Source organism: Pseudorasbora parva, chromosome 3 (assembly GCF_024679245.1).
Source record: "Pseudorasbora parva isolate DD20220531a chromosome 3, ASM2467924v1, whole genome shotgun sequence".
Classification (NCBI taxonomy): Eukaryota; Metazoa; Chordata; class Actinopteri; order Cypriniformes; family Gobionidae; genus Pseudorasbora; species Pseudorasbora parva.
The window spans coordinates 47,090,565-47,110,231 of NC_090174.1; the positions used below are offsets into that span (position 1 = coordinate 47,090,565).

The 19,667-nt window shown below is 38.7% G+C and overlaps 1 protein-coding gene across 1 annotated transcript in view; it reads left to right on the forward strand.

The window, feature by feature from the left end:
• Positions 1-19,667, forward strand: part of tenm1 (teneurin transmembrane protein 1) — a 209,271-nt gene that overhangs the window by 51,746 nt on the left and 137,858 nt on the right. The window contains 1 exon segment of the mRNA XM_067439223.1: positions 16,073-16,336. Coding sequence (XP_067295324.1) covers positions 16,073-16,336 — 264 coding nt within the window.

Sequence of the window (19,667 nt, forward strand, 5' to 3'; positions counted from 1 at the left end):
GCGTGCGTGCGTGCGTGCGTGCGTGCATGCGTGCGTGCGTGCGTGCGTGCGTGCGTGCGTGTGTGTAAGAGTTGTGTGCAAATCAGAATACAATACCTTTTAAGTTAAATTGTAAACTCTTTCACAGATTTCACAATTTGTAGAATGAAAATCTTTTGAAATTCAAAAAACTTCATAAAAATTAAAGTCTCTTATGTTATCCAAAGTTCCCTTTTTGTTCAGTCACTCCGAGTTTTTGACTGACGAATGGGGGTTCGCCTAGAAGCCTATCATCTTCGAGATCTAGAAAACAGTGAAAACGGCAAATTCAATGGCTTGCAGAATTTGCATAGCTTTACTCCGCCCCACCATGTGGGTATATAAGGAAGTACGCTGGCAGGATCCCATTATGTTTTTGCTTCAGAGCCAATAGTTTCCCATCTCTTAACTCCTAAAGCCTAACTGAGTTTTTATTTTCTTTATTTATATAGCACATTTTATGCAACTGCAGTTGCCCAAAGTGCTTTCCAAACAATAAAGAAACACAAATAAAAAGGATAAAAACACGGAAAAAGACCAAGAAAGCACACAGGATCAACACCTATCAAGAAGTTGACCAGGTGGTCTTTAAAAGATTTAAACAAGACCTTGAATTCTGATAGTCATCATGCTGACCTTACAGAGAGAGGAAGATCATTCTAGAGTTTGGGACCTTATTTTTGCGTTTAGTTTTGGCAATGACAAGAAGATTTTGACTTTCAGATCTAAAGGATCTTGATGGATTATAAAATACCAACATACTAGAAAGGTAAGTAGGGGCAAAACTGTGTAGCGCCTTAAAACCAGTATTAAGATCTTATAGCAAATTATTTCCTCAATTAGCAACCATTTCAACGATTTCAAAATCGGGCTAATTGATTCAAATTTCTAAACTGACTTAAGCATTCTGGCAGCAGTATTTTGGATTTTTTCAAGTAGTGTTAATTTTGTCACCTATTTTTAATTTAGTCTTGTCATTTTAGTCTAGTTTTAGTCAAAAACAAAATGTATGCTTAACCGGCGAGAGCTGAGGTGGTGCGGCAGGGCTTGGAAGTTTGCTGCATCCTCTGGAGGAGGGCGGGCAGAAGTGCGCGGTGACAGCCTCTTCGAGGGGGGGAAGAGACTCGTAGCCGACGGTTGAAAGCACTGGGGAAAAGGAATACTTTGCGCAAGCAGAGTAGGGGGATTTCCATGACTTGGCTAGCTCATCATGTACCTCAGGGAAGAAAGGCGCAGGCTTCTGAGGAGAAGAGAGGCGGTGGCTTTTGAGGTACCACTCATCAAGTCTGCTACGCACTGGGGGGAACGCATACTTGAAAACTGGTGGGTTATGACCTGCACGTCCTGAACCGATCCTTCCACAGGCTTCCGTACGATTTTTCGAATGTGATTGTCCAGCAGATTGGTTTGCAGCGATCGACCTGAAGGACGCCTACTTCCATGTCTCCATACTTCCTCGACACAGACAGTTCCTTCAGTTTGCTTTCGAGGGGCGGGCATATCAGTATGCGGTCCTCCCATTCGGGCTAGCTCTGTCCCCTTTGTCTTTACGAAGGTTGTCGAGGCAGCCCTTGTGCCACACATTCAACACAGGTTTGCATCCTGAATTACCTCAACGCCTGGCTCATCCTGAATCACTCTTGAGAGCAGGTGTGCGAACACAGATAACTAGTGCTCTAGCACTTAGCCGACATGCTGCCACTGTCAGATACTAGAAGGATACTGAGAGATCCAAATGCGATAAACTCATTTATTCGACAGAACTGCACAATGTTCACAAAAAGTCTGAAGACCACAGGGAAACTCAAGTACAGAGGCCTGAAAAGTGCTGAGCGATCAGGCAGTCCAAGTAGCCGGTGAATGGCGGTGAGCTGGTCAGCGGGCTCGTGACGCAGGGAAGCAGTGGGCAGATGAACGTCAGGAATCCAGGAATCCGGAACAGAGGATCTCCCGGGAGAAACAAGGCCGACACCAAGGACCACAGAATCCTGCAACGATCTGACAATGAATGCTGTCAGTGACACGTATAAGAAGGCAGCGGTGATGAGTGCAGTAGGTGATGGTGCTCAGACAATAATCAGAAACCACGCCCCCAACACAACCACACAACACACAGAGAATGAGACGATGGATTGATGAACCGTGACAGCCGCGGGCTGCTGGACAGGACCCCAGCGCCTCCTGCATGTTAATTGCCTCGAGTTGCTGCCAGTATGGTTCGCACTGCACCTCTTTCAAGCGTTTCTCAAGGGTCAACATGTACAAGTCCGGTCAGATAACACTGCCACAGTAGCATACATTAACCATCACACTCCCGTCAGCACGCCCGCCGCCGTATGTCTCAACTTGCCTGTCATCTCGTTCTATGGAGACAAAAGCATCTGAGGTCCCTTCATGTGATTCATGTTCCAGGAATTCTGAACCGGGCAACTGACAAGCTCTCATGGCTTCAGCCACTTCCTGGAGAATGGAGACTTCATCCCCAGACGGTTCAGCTGATTTGGAAACAGTTTGGCGATGCACAGGTTGATCTGTTTGCCTCCCATGACTCTTCCCATTGCCGCCTGTTTTATTACCTGACCGAGGGAATAAAACAGGCGGCAATGGGAAGAGTCGTGGGAGGCAAGTAGATGCACTGGCACACAGCTGGCCGCGGGGCCTCCACAAGTATGCGTTCCCCCCAGTGAACCTCCTCGCGTAGGTTCTGTGCAGTATCAGGGAGGACAAGGAGCAGGTACTTTTGGTCGCCCTGTACAGCTCCTCCCTGGTCGATTCCTCTGAGGAAGGGCCTCCTTATGTGCCCTATGGAACCCACGTCCTTTTCCTTGGACCCTCCACATGCAGTTCCTGGATGGGACACAGCAGGTTTGAGTACCCTACCATCACTTTCTCGCTGACAGACATTGTTAGAGCTGCAGGCTGGTCGACACCAAACACATTTGCCAGATTCTACCATCTTCGAGTGGAGCCAGTATCTGACTATGTACTCACCTCTACTAGTGGCCGGTAATGGATTAGGCTCAGATGTCTTCTGTCTTCCCTTGCTCGCCACTCCGCAGACTCAATACATGCAATATTTTCCTCAGGGGAGTTTTCTGGAAGCCCTGACCTCATTCAGCACTGTCAACGCCGACACCAGTAAGTCTACCCACTCTCTCAGACCCTGTTCCCCCTCCGAATGACCCCAACGTGTGTATGTCCACTGTAAGCCTCCCTGAGCGGGTGTCTTTCCCTTGGCAAGCCTGCCACCCCTGGGGTTAAAAATCCACCTTCGACTGGTTCCCCAGAGTTTTTCCTTATGTAGCCCTCAGCAGGTCATATGTGTGTCCTTAGGTCCTCCCTGTGTGCAGGCATTTTTGTGCATATCGCCATCTGGAATTTGCTCACAGTGTACCTTGGTAATCCTGTGATAGGTGGGAGTTTTGAGTGGAGTCCTACTAGTCCATACTACTCGTAACGACAGGGCGCTTGCACTTTCGCAGGGCACTGTAAGACAGCCAAGTTGCGGGATTACATTTGGACCCCCATTCGTCATTAATTGATGTTACTCGGAGTGACCGGACGAAAGGGAATGCCTCGGTAATGTATGTAACCCTTGTTCCCTGAGGAGGGAACAGAGACGTAACGTCCCTCTGCCACTTCCGCTGGAATGGCTGGGAGTTCAGACTTGGCTCCTGAGCAGGTAATCATTATGCAATCCTGCCAGCGTACTTCCTTATATACCCACGTAGTGGGTTGGAGTTACGCTATGCAAATTTTGCATACCCATGGCATTGGCACTGCCATTGGGCATTTTCTAGATCTCAAAGATGATAGGCTTCTAGGCAAAACCCAAATTCGTTAGTCTCTGAAGTTACGTCTCCCTTCCCTCCCCAGGGAACGAGGGTTACATACATAACCGAGACGTTGCATTTATTGTATAAAATACAGATAAACGGTAATATTAGGAAATATTATTATTATTATTTAAATGAAATGTTTTAAATTTTAATATATTTTCAAATTTAATTTATCCCTGTGATGGCAAGGCTGAATTTTCAGCAGCCGTTTTCAGTGTCACGTGATCTGTAAGAAATTATTCTAATATGCTTGTTTGGTGCTCAAGAAACATTTATTATTATTATTATTATTATTATTATTATTATCATTGTCAGTGTCAAAACCAATTGTACCGCTTAATATTTTGTGTGAACTGCATTTATTTGAAATAGAAATCTTTTGTAACATTATAAATGTTTTTACTGTCACTTTTGATACATTCAATGCATCCTTGCTGTATAGTCATATTATTTTTTTTTTAAAAAGCCAAAATGGTCTTGACAGCCTTGTTGGAAATTTTGAAAAGAGATAATCACAATAACACAGACAATTAAAGAGTAGATAAAGTCATGTCTTGTTTTGAAGAGTTGATGCAGTATATTGTTTAATTAATATGTACAGCTGTTTCATGCATATGTTATGACCACCTTATATAACAAGTAATGGATGTCAAATTAAATTTCCACAAGGATATGTGTGCATGCCTACATGTGTTTGCGCTATAGAGATGGCATTAAATGATGACACATAATTAATGTCCCGCTACATTTAGGGGGGCACTAAGGCTGTTTTCATAAACATCTATCGTAAGCATTGCATGAAAATCTGCTTTATCTAAAGGAGATCATACTTCTAGAGAGAAGTTATTTTGATTGTTGTTTTGATAGCTGCTTTAATGAAAGTGATTATATGGTGTGATTCTTTAGTAATGAACAGAATTCTTTGAAAATTTTAACTTGAAATGAGCCATCAACAGACACATACACCAAACATCAAACACTATTGTCATTAAATAATAATGGGATGTGAGCTTAACTTTTGAATAATGATTTACAATTTAAATTTTAATATAATTTTAATAATATAATTCATTTCACCCTTTATTCTTCTGTCTTTGATATTCTACATTCATTGAGGCATTTTTGCTTGTCTGAGTCCCAAGGGTGAAATATTTCCATTAATTAAAGGATTCCCTATAACTAAGACACACACAGGCAATGTTCCCTTTCATTTTCATTCTTGCTGAGTACAACTTAGTTCGGTTGGACCCTTTGGCCACCTGAACAGAAACATGTAGAGTATATTTTTGATTATAAATAAAATTATTTAAAAAAATTATGATTACATATTATATGAATATGTATTATATAAATTATTAAATATGTACGATTGAATAATATATAAAAATAAAAAGTAATAAAAATAAAATGCCATCTGGATAACATTTACTATTTATTTTCTGTCTAGAAAAAAAATAAAATAATGCATGGCCTCTGTAGGTTTCTTTTTGCATAAATCCAACATATAATATTAGTTCTGACAGGACACGTAAGTCAGGCTTGCATCAGCTTACTGTCAGCTGATCACGTCTAACTATAGGAATATGATGCCATACACAGCATGCATACAGTGCCTTCCGAAAGTATTTCGGCCCCCTTGAACTTTGCGACCTTTTGCCACATTTCAGGCTTCAAACATAATGATATGAAACTGTAATTTTTTGTGAAGAATCAACAACAAGTGGGACACAATCATGAAGTGGAACAAAATGTATTGGATATTTCAAACTTTTTTATCAAATCAAACTGAAAGATTGGGCATGCAAAATTATTCGGCCCCATTAAGTTAATACTTTGTAGCGCCCCCTTTTGCTGCAATTACAGCTGTAAGTCGCTTGGGGTATCAGTTTTGCACATCGAGAGACTTTTGGGAAATTTTTGCCCACTCCTCCTTGCAGAGCAGCTCGAGCTCAGTGAGGTTGGATGAATGCAAGCTAATCTTAGTAAAGTAACTTTTATCAGAGCTATCTTATTCTGTATATTGTACGACATCACTAGCGTAAGGCAAAGTTTACATTGTAGGCTATATAATTTTCTCTAATGACCTACCAGTGCCCCGGCATTCGTAGGCTAGTCATAATAAGGTGTCATAGTGTAAAATATATTTACATCGTACAATAATACGTCTTAAATGAATAAGATTACAGGACAGATGTAAAAGTAAAGGTGAAAGTCTCGCTTAGAAACAGCTAACTTACACTAGCATTATCAGATTAGACTACATTAATTGTGTATACAGTAAAATAAATGAAAAATAACTAAAATTTGAAGTGCCTACATATATTGCCTACAAATTATGATGCAATTAAAATTAATCTCATGTTATCCGTCATAGAACACAGATTTATGTTACAAGGTAAACAATACTTTTTCATCATTGACGCGAGGAAAACTATCCTAGACGTCGTTCTAGTGGTTTGCACAGCACGCCATGATATAATTAGCCAAGCAACAATAAAACTTCCAATATACATAAATAGGCTGAATTAATATTACCTGTCGAGAAGAAAGCAGGCAACGTCGGCGTCTTAATTCTCTTTTCTGCTTCCTTGGCAACTCTGGCAAATATCCTCGAGAATAAGAGTGATCCTCCATCATCATATAGCAGCCTCAAGCAATTCCCCTCTTCACATTCGACACAGTGCCATCGAGTGTTAAAACGCGAAAGGCGAAGCTTGAATTTACGGGTATGTCCCTCTTTGGCAAATGTACTTTCATTATGGAGAAGCAACATGGCCACTGCCATCCGAACCCCTCACCCGTATGTATTTTCAATGGTATATTATAAACTTACAAGAATACTTTATTACTTGAAAGAGGTAAATATACATTAATGAGCACATATATTTTTGAAAGAACTAAGTGATTTTAGCTAAGAATAAACTAAAAAAGTTACACAGTGTAGCTTTAAGAAATGGCTTTCTTCTTGCCATTCTTCCATAAAGGCCAGATTTGTGCATTATACTATTGGGATGTTTAAAGCTTGGGAAATCTTTTTCTATCCAAATCCGGCTTTAAACTTCTCCACAACAGTATCTCGGACCTGTGTGGTGTGTTCCTTGTTCTTCATGATGCTCTCTGCGCTTTAAACTGACCTCTGAGACTATCACAGTGCAGGTGACTTGATTACACACAGGTGGATTCTATTTATCATCATTTGTCATTTAGGTCAACATTGGATCATTCAGAGATCCTCACTGAACTTCTGGAGAGAGTTTGCAGCACTGAAAGTAAAGGGACCGAATAATTTTGCACGCCCAATTTTTCAGTTTTTGATTTGTTGAAAAAGTTTGAAATATTCAATAAATTTCATTCCACGTCATGATTGTGTCCCACTTGTTGTTGATTCTTCACAAAAAAATACAGTTTTATATCTTTATGTTTGAAGCCTGAAAAAGTTCAAGGGGGCCGAATACTTTCGCAAGGCACTGTATATATAAGCTCCTTCAGTGCTATCAGCTGCTATAGTGTTTCTCCGAAGCTAATTACCCTCCTCCATCCCCAGCTCCTCTACTCGTCAGTCAGGATTTGGGGTCTGTTTCCCCTTGAATCAGAATAAATTCCCGAATTAGGTTGTACATTTTTATATTGACATTAATGCTATGTGCAATACATTTTTGCTTCTGTTTTGTTTACCCTAAGGGGGGTTTATCACTGCGCTCTCTGTTCTTATTCATGCTAGGCTGCAATCTAAACTATATGCTATTTGTGTATAACTTTGACAATATTGATCCTGACAGAACAATGTATTAACTCAACTTTCCAAAAAAGATTTCTCACAGCTTCATATTTTTTTTCATATAAGGAAAGTTAAAATGCCTCAAACTTACATCTTATTATTTAAAATAAATAAGTAGATGCCTTACGTTAGCCACTTTACATAGCCATTCACCATTGTTAACCTCGATACATGTGTACTATTATTAGGCAAATATTCAAATGTTTGTTCAAATTCTGGAAGCTAAATTAGTACAGCGCTTACTGCATAACGTTTAACTTAATGCACATTTCTCTCTATAGGTGCATCTACAATACTGCGGAGATGGTGTGTCAGTTTTGTAAGCTTCATCTTTTCAGCAACACTAAGTCAGAAAACACTAGTTTATCAATGCATTATTAACATTTTCAAATAGGCTCCTTGCTGTCCCCCCAATACATCCATAATCATTACTTTTGCCAGTAAACTTTTGTGTGCACTTATATTTTTGAGGATCATTATCAGGCTTATTATGGCTCAATATCATTATTATGGTTTAGCATTTCTATGTGATGTACTACAATGTTAGCAATGTTACATACAATATTCTTAAACCCCAATTATTTTCTTCTGTTTAACGCAAAAGAAGACATTTTGAAGAATGTTGGTAACCAGACAATTGACGGCACCCATTGAGTTCCATATTAAGAAAATGAATTCTGTTTATTAACATTCTTTCAAATATATTTTGTGTTTAACATAAAAAGAAACTAAATGATGACATGGGTGAACTATCCCTTTAATGAAAATTAAATTAATATAAAATAATACCTCTAATGATCGCGTGAGCAGCCATTTAGCTGTAATTTAAGGAATGTTGTAGCAAGGGCTGGACTGGGGCTAAAATTCGACCCTGGCAAACCCAGCCCATCCGGCCCATGAGTTCCCCGTGAATGTTTTTGTGTCATTCCAAACCTGACTTCTGTGAAACACAAAAGATGTTCTGAAGAATGTTGGAAACCAAGCCATTTTGGTTAGGCTACTATTTTAATGTTGTATGAACATGAAAAACAGACTCAAATTTTTTTTATTTTATGCTACACAGAAATGACATTGGGCTGAATAAACGATTACATTGTTAGGTTGAACTTCCCCTTTAAAAAAAGTCATATTTTTCAAGAGTTAATGCATAATTTAAGTAAGACACTGATATCTATCTTTCACGTGGCTATCATTTGAAATATAATTTAATTAAATTTCATTAGATCTATTAAAAAGTTAATAAAACTTTTAAAAAAGAAAAAAGTTTGTCCTTAATTAATGCGATCCAGACGTTAAAGCTGTTTTATAGACTGTAGTTTAACTGTAGGCCAGTTTCATGTAAATGTAAGATCATGGTAGTCACAGGGTAAAACACATAAGCCCTATTCGGACTGGATTAGTTTAACATGGGGACGTGGGGGTAAAGTAATTATAACCAGAGGTTCTCGGTGATTTTAGTCCCGTCCGAATGTGCCATCTCGGTAATCATTACGGACAATGTCAGTAAAGATTACAGAGACTTTTACCTTCTGTAAAAAGGTCAGGAAAAATTACCTCAGGTAATACTAATCCCGTTCGAATAGACCAGCTGTAAAAATGTATGGTAAAATTCCGTCATTGCCTGTTTAAAAGTTAAAAAAAGAGCACATTTTGCGACCTTGGAGGCGCTTGAAGCATTCGGTTGCGTTGTAGGTGGTGGGACAATTCTGTGGAAAATGTCCAGTATTTTCCGCATATCATTTAAAGCAAAAAGAAGATCAAAAGCACTTATTAGAGGCACAACACATTTTAGCTCTAGGAAAGTGTCTATTACCAACATAATCCAATCAGAATCGTTAGACTGGACCTAACTGTTTATTAAAACACATATATATTGGAGACGGAGTTCAGACTGGCGCTCAGGTTGTGTTTGCTCACGTTATAACGGTAACATCATACGCACATGACGTCAAGAAGGTGCGTAAAGCGAGTTACTCCTCCCACTTCTGCTAGTTTTACTGAGATGTCTTATCCCGTGCGAATTGGCCATTGATATTACAGACGTCCTTAGGTAAAATTACTTTACCCCCATGTCCCCATGTTAAACGAATCCAGTCCGAATAGGGCTATAGACTGTAAAAACCTTGCTCCTCATTATATGGCTATAAGGTTTCTAAAATATATATAAAACATTAGGGGTGTAACGGTTCACAAAATTCACGGTTCGGTTCGATACGATACACTGGTGTCACGGTTCGGTTCGGTACGGTTCGGTATGTTTTAGATACAGCAAAAAGAAAAAAATGGCAGAAATTACCTTTTTTTAATTATTTTTTTATTAAAACTAACAAAGTATGATTTTTTGTTGTTGTATGATTTTACCCATCTTCTATGTAGTTACAGGAATAAGACATTAGCTCTTTACATTAGCGTGTGCGTTGCGTGTGCGTTGCAGGAGCCCCACACCCTGTAGTGCTTTCACATATGCTGCGTTTGCAGTCCGCAACTGATCCGCTGTTGCATATCACAAACACAGCATTTATTCATTATTTTTTATTTAAAATCCAAAAGTTTTTACTGAACATGCCTCGTCAGAATTCCAATTTTCTTTGTTTACTCTTTAATAGAAGTCAGGTTACGTAGCCTACTAGATTTAAACAACATTTTATTAAATTCATTTATTCATATTTATATACTTTAGATTTAGCTCACACATTTAAACATAGGTTATAGCCTTAAATCACAAACATTTTAAATTAGAAACTTACAATAGTATATTCAAAAACAGCCGACTAGTCTTTACTTTCGTTTTTACACCCTTTTAAAAGAAATCCTGCAGGTCAAAAAGAACTTTGCTTTTCACCTCCAAGAAAGTACGAGTGCTCTCCATTATGGCACTTCTTTTTTAACCTAAATGCCAGGTATGGTGTCGTTTTGTTGCTTTACTTGAGAAAAAAAAGCCATGTGTTGACTTTGAAACAAGAGTATATTTTAAATGAGATGCATCTGTGGTGAAATTACAAGATTTTCGCGTCAGTACATGTTAATTTTAATGCGAACAATGTTCTACCACTTTAATGCAGCAACGCAGCGCAGCAAAAAATAGACTCGGTACGAAAACGATCTGTGCACTGCTGCAGACGCAGCGCACCTGGAACAGACTGACGGACAGCACTCGCGTGCAGTTTGAAAGCTGTCATTCGTTAACATGGGTACGGAAAAAAATACGCACCGCACACGCACTGCAGACGGAGTATGTGTGAAACGGGCGTTAGGTCTCATATCCGCGGCTATAAATGGACCACTCGCCGCGGTGATGTCTTTTGCCATTTGAATAAGTTGGAAATGTCTGTCTAAATGCTGCGGGGATAGTTTGTGGGATAGTTTGTGGCTGTTTCTCCTTTTTATCGTCTTGTTGTCGGCTTTGATTGACATGACATGAATTATTCCCGCTGCTGTACCATCAGCAAATGCGACATACCGTTGTTTTTTAATCCATCAATTTTGCCAACACCATCATAGCTTACCAAGAATCCAAAGTTCACCCAAACACCAGACCTGTTGGTTATTGGAGGATCTTCTATTTCTGGTTTGTTAAACGCAATTGCCATTTTGCCGCGAGCATTCAGCGCGTAGCCTACTGAGTAAGCGAGCACCTGACTGAGCATCCTAAAACATATTTGGTGTTTTTTTTTTCTTTCACTTTGGCGGTGTCAAGGGCATTGCCTGTTATGTCGTTTTGGTTATTGGGCTACCTTGTTGAACGCATATTATTATATTTCACACACTTTTTTATTTCCCAAATCGAATTAATTAGTTTAAGAACCGTTCGGTACATAATGCGTACCGCGTACCGAACCGAAAGCCTCGTACCGAACGGTTCAATACGAATACGCGTATCGTTACACCCCTATAAAACATATATAAAAACTATTATATTTGTATTTAATAAAAATTGTAAACACCTGTAGAAAGTACAAAAACAGCCTCTATGAAAGTTATTTATATTCTGCAATATTAATTTAAGTAATACTAGCAACATTTTTAATACATTTTTCTTGCAAAACACCATATTTCTTCACTGTTAGTAACTGCAAGGTAAATTGTGGTTGTGGTAAAGTGAAACGTTTCTGTGTATTGCCGTTTTCCACTTTACCTTGTCATGAATACATGCTCGTGGCTGTTTTCAGCTGATTCACCACAGAACCTGTTATGTTCCCATATCACACGATTGAATGAAACAAAATTCAGAGTCAAATTGCCGTTCATAAAGCAGGATTTAAACGCAGCGTACGTTCGTCAGCGGCTGCGCTGTGCGGGTATTCGCCTTTTGCAGTTCCATGCGCTCAAATAATAAATAGAAAAAAGCACCTAATATGGAGGGGAGGTCTCTCTCGCTTCGGCCTGTCAATTCAGAAGACAAACCAATGGGCCGCTGTCGCTGAATGTTGTCAGTGGCAAAAAAAAAAAAAAAAACTATCGGCCCCAAAGTGCGTCGGCCCACTGGGAAAATGCCCAGTATGCCAGATTAACTGGCTGTAGCCTAGAAATTTAGACACACCATAGTGGCAGCAAATCTAATTTGCAGCCAGGGTCGTCTAGCAAATTTCCATTGGCTTGCTAGCTGGAAAAACTCTGACCAGGTCAATCACATCGTGTATAGTCGGTGGGCAGGATTAACATAATGATGGCAGAGACGGTTCCACGTGCTACCTGAAAAAAAAAGAAGCTGGCGAATGGCGGTCTTTCGAATTGGCTTTGGAAGACTTGGGGTTAAGCTTTTCTTTAACAAAAGAACAAAAAAACATCACTTAAATAATTCTTAAAAAAAAGGAAGATGTGTTCTGAGTTTTTCTGTGCAGAGGGAATTTAAAAGACAGCCATTTATCCCACCCCCCGGATTGAGCCCTGTCGAAGGTGTATTCCCAGACCAAACATCTTGATGTGGGTCTGGCTTGTCAGGTTAGGAATGTTGAGCTTTTTCACACACAAAAAAAAATCCATCTATAGTGCTAAATTTCATTTCCCACCTATATGAGATAGACAGACAGACAGACAGACATACACAGAAAGATAGATGACAACTGATGACCTGGAACTCGCTTCTGCCAAAGTATTTAAACAAATTGAAAAATTAGGCACTATCTTTATATATGAGTCACATATTTGAGGTCTAAATAGCTACATTCTTGCCTAAAAATCTCTTAAAACTACATTCCATGGAAGAATATATATTACTATTTGTTAAATATAGAGTGGATAAAGTATGGTGGATTTGCTCAACCGCCATGACAGTCGCCACAAGCGGAGTAATAGAGACGGTGAAACGGTTGGAGTGCTGATACTGGGGGAATATCACATGACTGAAAAAGGTTTCCAGCCAATCAGATTCGAGAACTAGAAAGAGCTTTTGTGTGTGTGTGTGTGTGTGTGTGTGTGTGTGTGTGTGTGTGTGTATATATATATATATATATATATATATATATATACACACACACACACACACACACACACACACATGTATATATATATATATGACATGCATACATATCTACAGCTTTGAGCAGGTTAAAGGGAGGCTTTTTGTTTCCTTTATAGAATTATTCAAATGCTACATGCAGAACAAAACATTCTGTTTTAGTTACCATGGAAACAGCTTCACAAATAAGAGAGATGGAAAATGGAGACAGAGAGAGAGAAAAGGGGAGAAATTGAGAGAGAGGTAAAGAAAGGTCTTTCACCCACTCCTCTTACCCTAGCTTTTTCCATCGATGTCTGCTTGCGGACGAGTGTGTGCTTGTCTGTGTGCGTGCGTCTGTGTGTGCGTGAGTGCGTGTGTGTGGGTGTGTGTGTGGGTCAAGCCGAGAAACCGGGGGGTCATGTTTTCAGTGAAGGACGGAGAACTGCATCGTGGGCAATTAGTACTGAGATGATTAGAGCAGGGAGAGCAGTGAGAGGGGTCACCACAGAGACAGGAGTCAGAGAGGTAGAGGAGAGGATTCTTAAGGACACTTGAGTAAAGAGCTCGATTCTCACACATAAAGGGTCTGAAAATTCATACTTCTTCTGCACGCACACACTTAATGCTACACACTTCCGGGAAAGCCCATCAAAAGCTCATCACTTTACCTCAACAAATGAAGAGAAGAGATGAGAAGATATGAGGCTAAGAGATGAGTTGAGAAAAAGGGACAAGATGAGTTTGGAATAAGAAAAGAGATTTATTAATAAGAAATTAAATTAGAAGCAGCAACATGAGATGAAAAGATACTGGAGTCAATGGAAGTCGACATTGCTAGTCAACATTGTATTAACTGGTTGTTTATATATATAAAAAAATTTGCACAAAGAATATGTCTAAATTACTTTCATGTTAATGTTAGAGTATAAAATAACACATTATTTTATTGTATACCTGGAGTAGAAAGCAAAATCATTTCATTTTATTCTAGATCTTGCATGTGTTAGTTTTCTCCATGTCACTCGTAGGCGGCCACAGAGACATGCCACCTGGAAGACAGCAAGGTGAAAGGAGCATTTTGACATGGGGAAAAAATGCATTTGACAGGTCATGTAATGTCAAATTGGCATTATAACTATTAGGCCTACTGATGTAAAATGTTATACATGTATTTTAAGGGAAAACATGAATAACAACATTGCAACAACACTACATCAACATAAATCAATATCCAAATGAATAGAATACACTTAAATAATGTAGTTGCTGGTACACATCAAGCTTTTCTTGCGATTTTGCCATCTATCATGTGTAAAGGTACTGTTCTGAAACAAGATGCATGTTCAAACCCGATGTGCAAGAGGTGTAATGAACAACAATACCTTGACATGCATTTATGTTGGCTAACTTTAATTTGAGGATTTCAGTTTATAATAAGCTACTGAGTTTGTACTTATTGGTCCTGCATTCTCTATTATAAGCTGCCAATTCAGCTGATAATGATAATTCAGTTTAATGCACAATGATTATAAATCAAGTCAAGCCCATTGCATATAGTGTCTTTTTAGCTGCATTCAGTGTGGGATTTGGCTGTTTGATTTGTATATAAGGTAGACTATTTAAAATGGCTCCTGTGGGTTTATTTGAATAGTCAACTAGTCAGTTATAAGATTATGTTTAAATGTTAATGAAATTTGTTATATACACTCACCTAAAGGATTATTAGGAACACCTGTTCAATTTCTCATTAATGCAATTATCTAATCAAACAATCACATGGCAGTTGCTTCAATGCATTTAGGTGTGTGGTCCTGGTCAAGACAATCTCCTGAACTCAAAACTGAATGACAGAATGGGAAAGAAAGGTGATTTAATCAATTTGGAGCGTGTCATGGTTGTTGGTGCCAGACAGGCATACATTAAAGAAAAGAGACTTTGAAATAATAACAATTAAAAAAAAATGAATAACTCATTCATTTACATTATATAAAGCATTAAAGTTCTGCATAATTAAGGGTGTGGCTTCTTTGATTGACAGGAAGATAGCCATTTATCCGCTATCTGTTAATCATAGCGTCACCTCAGCTCCGCCCACGTCCCGCCTCTTTGCCCATGTTCTGTTTTCTGGGCATGACACACAATGACATATTGCCAAGATGGTCTAAGATCTCTATTTTACGCTTCAAAACTGTTCTACAGAATCCTATGGGTGACATCATGGACACTATGTCCATATTTTTTTACAGTCTATGGTTCCAAATAAACATATCAGAATGATTTCTTAAGGATCATGTGACGTCTGCTGAAAATGCATCTTTACCATCACATTAATTAATTACATTTTAAAATATATTAAGATAAAGTACCATTTTAAATTGTCATAATTTTTCACATTATTGCTGAATTTTTGATCAAATAAATGAAGCCTTGATGAGAATGAGACTGCTTTCAAAAACTTACTGACCCCAAACATTTGAACGGTAGTGTATGTCTGTCATTTAATATTATCAATGCTTTGGCAATATAAAGCTGTTTTACCATGGCAATAAATCTACTTGAATGTGAGTGTATTCTAGCGCGAGTTGTCAGCACTGAAGTAAAAGTTAAAATGACAGATAAAGGTAGTGCTAGTACACACAAACAATGTGTTTCTGTGTAAGAGAGAGCGAGTTTGTATCTGAGTGTGCATGTGAGTTCATGTGTCTCTTACATGCTCATTCTTTGGGGAATTTAAATGTTTTTTTCACATTTTGTGCCGTTAAAAGCAGAATTCTTTTCTGTTAAATATTTATTTGGAGTTTTATAAGCCATTCTCCATCCCTGAAGAGAGAACAAAATTGTTTCTCAGCCAGGCTCCAGACATCTCAGCAGTCTGTACACAGCTCCAGCACTGAACTCTAATCCACAAGCCTGTGTGAGTGTGTGTCCGTGTACAAAAACTTTGATTTGTGAAATAGATTACATGAATTTACACCTCTTTCTTTTTTATTTTCCCAGATTTCTCGGACCCCTCCCAAACTGTGTTCCCTGATTTCCAGACAGAGCTTCATGCAGCCAATCAGGAGCTTGCATACCCTGGAGGGGTGTCTGCAAGTGTCCCCTCCGATCCTGAATCTGAGGGCGGAGCCTCCCCTGACCACGCCCTGCGGTTGTGGATGCAGGAAGTGAAGTCAGAGCATAGTTCCTGCCTGTCGAGCCGAGCAAACTCCGTTCTGTCCCTTACTGATACGGAGCAAGAGCGCAAGTCTGAGCCAGAGAACGGTACAAGATTATTTTATATTTATTAGAAATTGTTTCATATTATTTCTACCAGATTGTGGTGTGGTGATAATGATAATGTTCAATAATATTTCATTCTTATGCATGTGTGTGTTTGGGTTACTCTAAAGTGCCCTCATCAGTGTATGACTTTACAATTTTAATGAGAGCTGCCGCGGAGGGAGATACACACGCAGTTAAACAGACTATCCCAGTCTTGCTGCACACACACACACCACTTTCACTACGATATTCAGTGATGCAATATTTATGTGCCGCACTAATAACTACTTTGGTGTGTAAACTACACTCCATTATCTCACGCTTGTACTCACACACACACATTAAGGTTATGTTATTGTTAAACACACTTACATAGGGTTGTATTTGATTGACCCCTGTGGGAGAACATCGTCTTGGTGATGATTTGGTATATCTGGTCGTGTAGTGCTTTCATCTCTTCACATTCCTCCATGAAGATCCTCGTACATCTGCGTTGATGCTTGTAGGGTTTTTGTCTTCAACTGTACTACTTGACTTGGATCCGCTATCTGCTTTTTTGCTTTGCATCTCTCTTCCATGCACATAATGTATGCGCTCTCTTATCAAAGTCGCTTTGATAAGAAAGTGCCTGCCGAGAATATAAATTCAAATTTGAGCGGCGACAGTACGATAACACTTAAACAGCGTTATATCAATTAGTTAAGTGCTAAATAATTGTCAAATTATTGAAAACAGGTTTTGAAATGAAAGCATTTGATGTAGCCTACTGTGCAGATACACTCTTATTACTCTGTGTATATTTCCCAATGTTAGGAAAGAGTGACTGAATTTTGTTTTTTAAACATTGTTTTCAGTTATTTTACTAATATCTAAAATTACCTCAAATTAAACATTTTAATGATTTACTTAAACCTGCCCAAGACAAAAGTATAGTGTCCTGGCTTAAAATAACTTGTGCCATTTCTGTTAAATTTACGGACATTTCCTTCAAACTCAAAACTGAAATGAAATGAAAATTCCTTCATATTAACAGTACATTGAACAGTACAAGCCTATTCAAGACAGGAAAAAACTGTTTTTTAAATGAGAAAACAATATGGGGCAGGACTTGGTTTTGTTCATTGAGAATTGATCGTATCATTAGATCACTGTCGTTTGCTAATTGCTGCAATCTTGTGAGTGACAGGTTGCTGGAAGGGAGGGATTATTGTCCCACTCTTGCACACGGTGCATACATTATATGAGAAGAGTTGGCATTGTTTTCGATGTCACGAGCGCACATTAATTAAAACAAAAATATATGAAAATGCATGGATAAATAATTTATATGAATGTACTACAATTTTCCATTAAAAATATATATTTCATGATGATTGCTTGAAAAGTTTAAACTGGTAAGGCTTACAAAATGTATGCTGTAATGACGTGAACATCATGTAACAATCCAAAATGTACTCATTGTCCAATTTCTACTGCTTTATCATACACTACCTTGCCAAAAGTATTGGTACACCCCTCCAAATCACTGAATTCAGGTATCCATAAATATTACACAGTCAACCAAGACATTTTACACAATTTAAGGCTCCTGACATTGTGGGAATAGATGGCCCCTTCCTGTTCCAACATGACTGCACACCAGTGCACAAAGCAAAGTCCATAAAGACATGGATAAACGAGTTTGGTGTGGAGAAATTTGACTTGCCTGCACAAACCTCAACCCGATAACACCTTTGGTTGAATTAGAAATGGGGAGCCAGGCCTTCTCATTCAACATCAGCGCCTAACCTCACAAAAGTGCTTCTAGAAGACACACTCCTAAACCTTGTGGAAAGCCTTCCCAGAAGAGTTGAAGTTGTTATAGCTGCATAGGGTGGGCCAACTCCATATTAAACCCTACAGATTAAGAATGGGATGTCATTAAAGTTCATGTGCATGTAAACATCCCAAAACTTGTCCCAAAACTTTTGGCAATATAGTGTATATTTTGGTATATCATCCACCCTATCTCCAGGGATTGTTTCTTGAACCTGTTGCAATATAATGCAGGCTTTGTAAAAAAAAAAAAAGAAGAAAAAAAAAAAGAGGCTGTTATTGAAGAATGGCAGATATATTAGACCAGTTACTGATTTTGCATGTAAAGAGGTTATTAATTTGTAACTGATTTGCAATTGCTAAATACAATTCATGTTATAAAAGCACACAAATGCTACATGATATGGCCCTTCAAGAATTCACTGTCAAGAACTTTTTTCATCTAGACTCACATTGGCCTCATAGAATCTTTTCAGTGAATCATGTTTGGCTTCCTTCTGAGTGGGCAGTGAACATGCTCCCTCGCTTTCACACAGAAAGATGGATGTGGTATGATTACCATCTTTGTGTCCAGAGAGATCTAATTAATTTCTCCTGATCCAATAGATGCAAATTAAAATTAATTACAAAGGCTGGACAGGCACATTAAAACTAGACCGCATTGGTGTGTCTGCGTGTGAGTGCGATCAGGTGCAAGAAGGAAACAAACGTCTAAAAATCCTGGGTCAATTCAGAGGTTTTTTAATATCAAGGCTCTCTATTGACACTGTCAGTTCAATGCACTGTAACCGTTCATACTGAGAGCTCATGAAGCCAATTACACAGTTTCTCATGTGGTGTAGACAACCATGCGAAAGCAGAATAAAAAATGCTCCCCTTCTCTAAAAAATAATAACCGGGGAAACATGCACACATATATATATATATATATATATATATATATATATATATATATATATATATATATATATATATATATATATATATATATATATATATATATATATATATATTTTTTTTTTTTTTTTTTCATATTCTGCTGGATTGCCTGATTTTCCACTACTAGAAGTGTCACTTTTTCCCAAACTGTTTCCTGAGAGGAACATCACTGTAAGACTAATGCTAATATACTATAATTTAGCTTTTGCACAGTACCTGATGGCTTCTCAACAGTCTCCCTGCATTTCATGCCTTCCACTCAAATTAGTTGGCTGTATAGATTCAAGACAGCTTTTTTAAGAGCTCACAGCACCTGTGTTCCCAGTCTCTTGAGAATGGCAGCCATTGCAGGTGCTAAAAGAGTATTTTCCTGTCGGGAGCCACAAGGTCCCCTGTCTCAGTACACTGCCCGTCTTTACAGTTCAGCCTGTGTCACGGCTCCAAAGCTGATAAATGCTGCAGTTTGTTCATCTTCGAATGACAGCAGACTGCATAATACACAGCTGCAGTAAAATCATTATCATGCCAAAGGTTTTTAATTTACAGAGTCTTGAAAAGGTAAAATGAGATTATAATG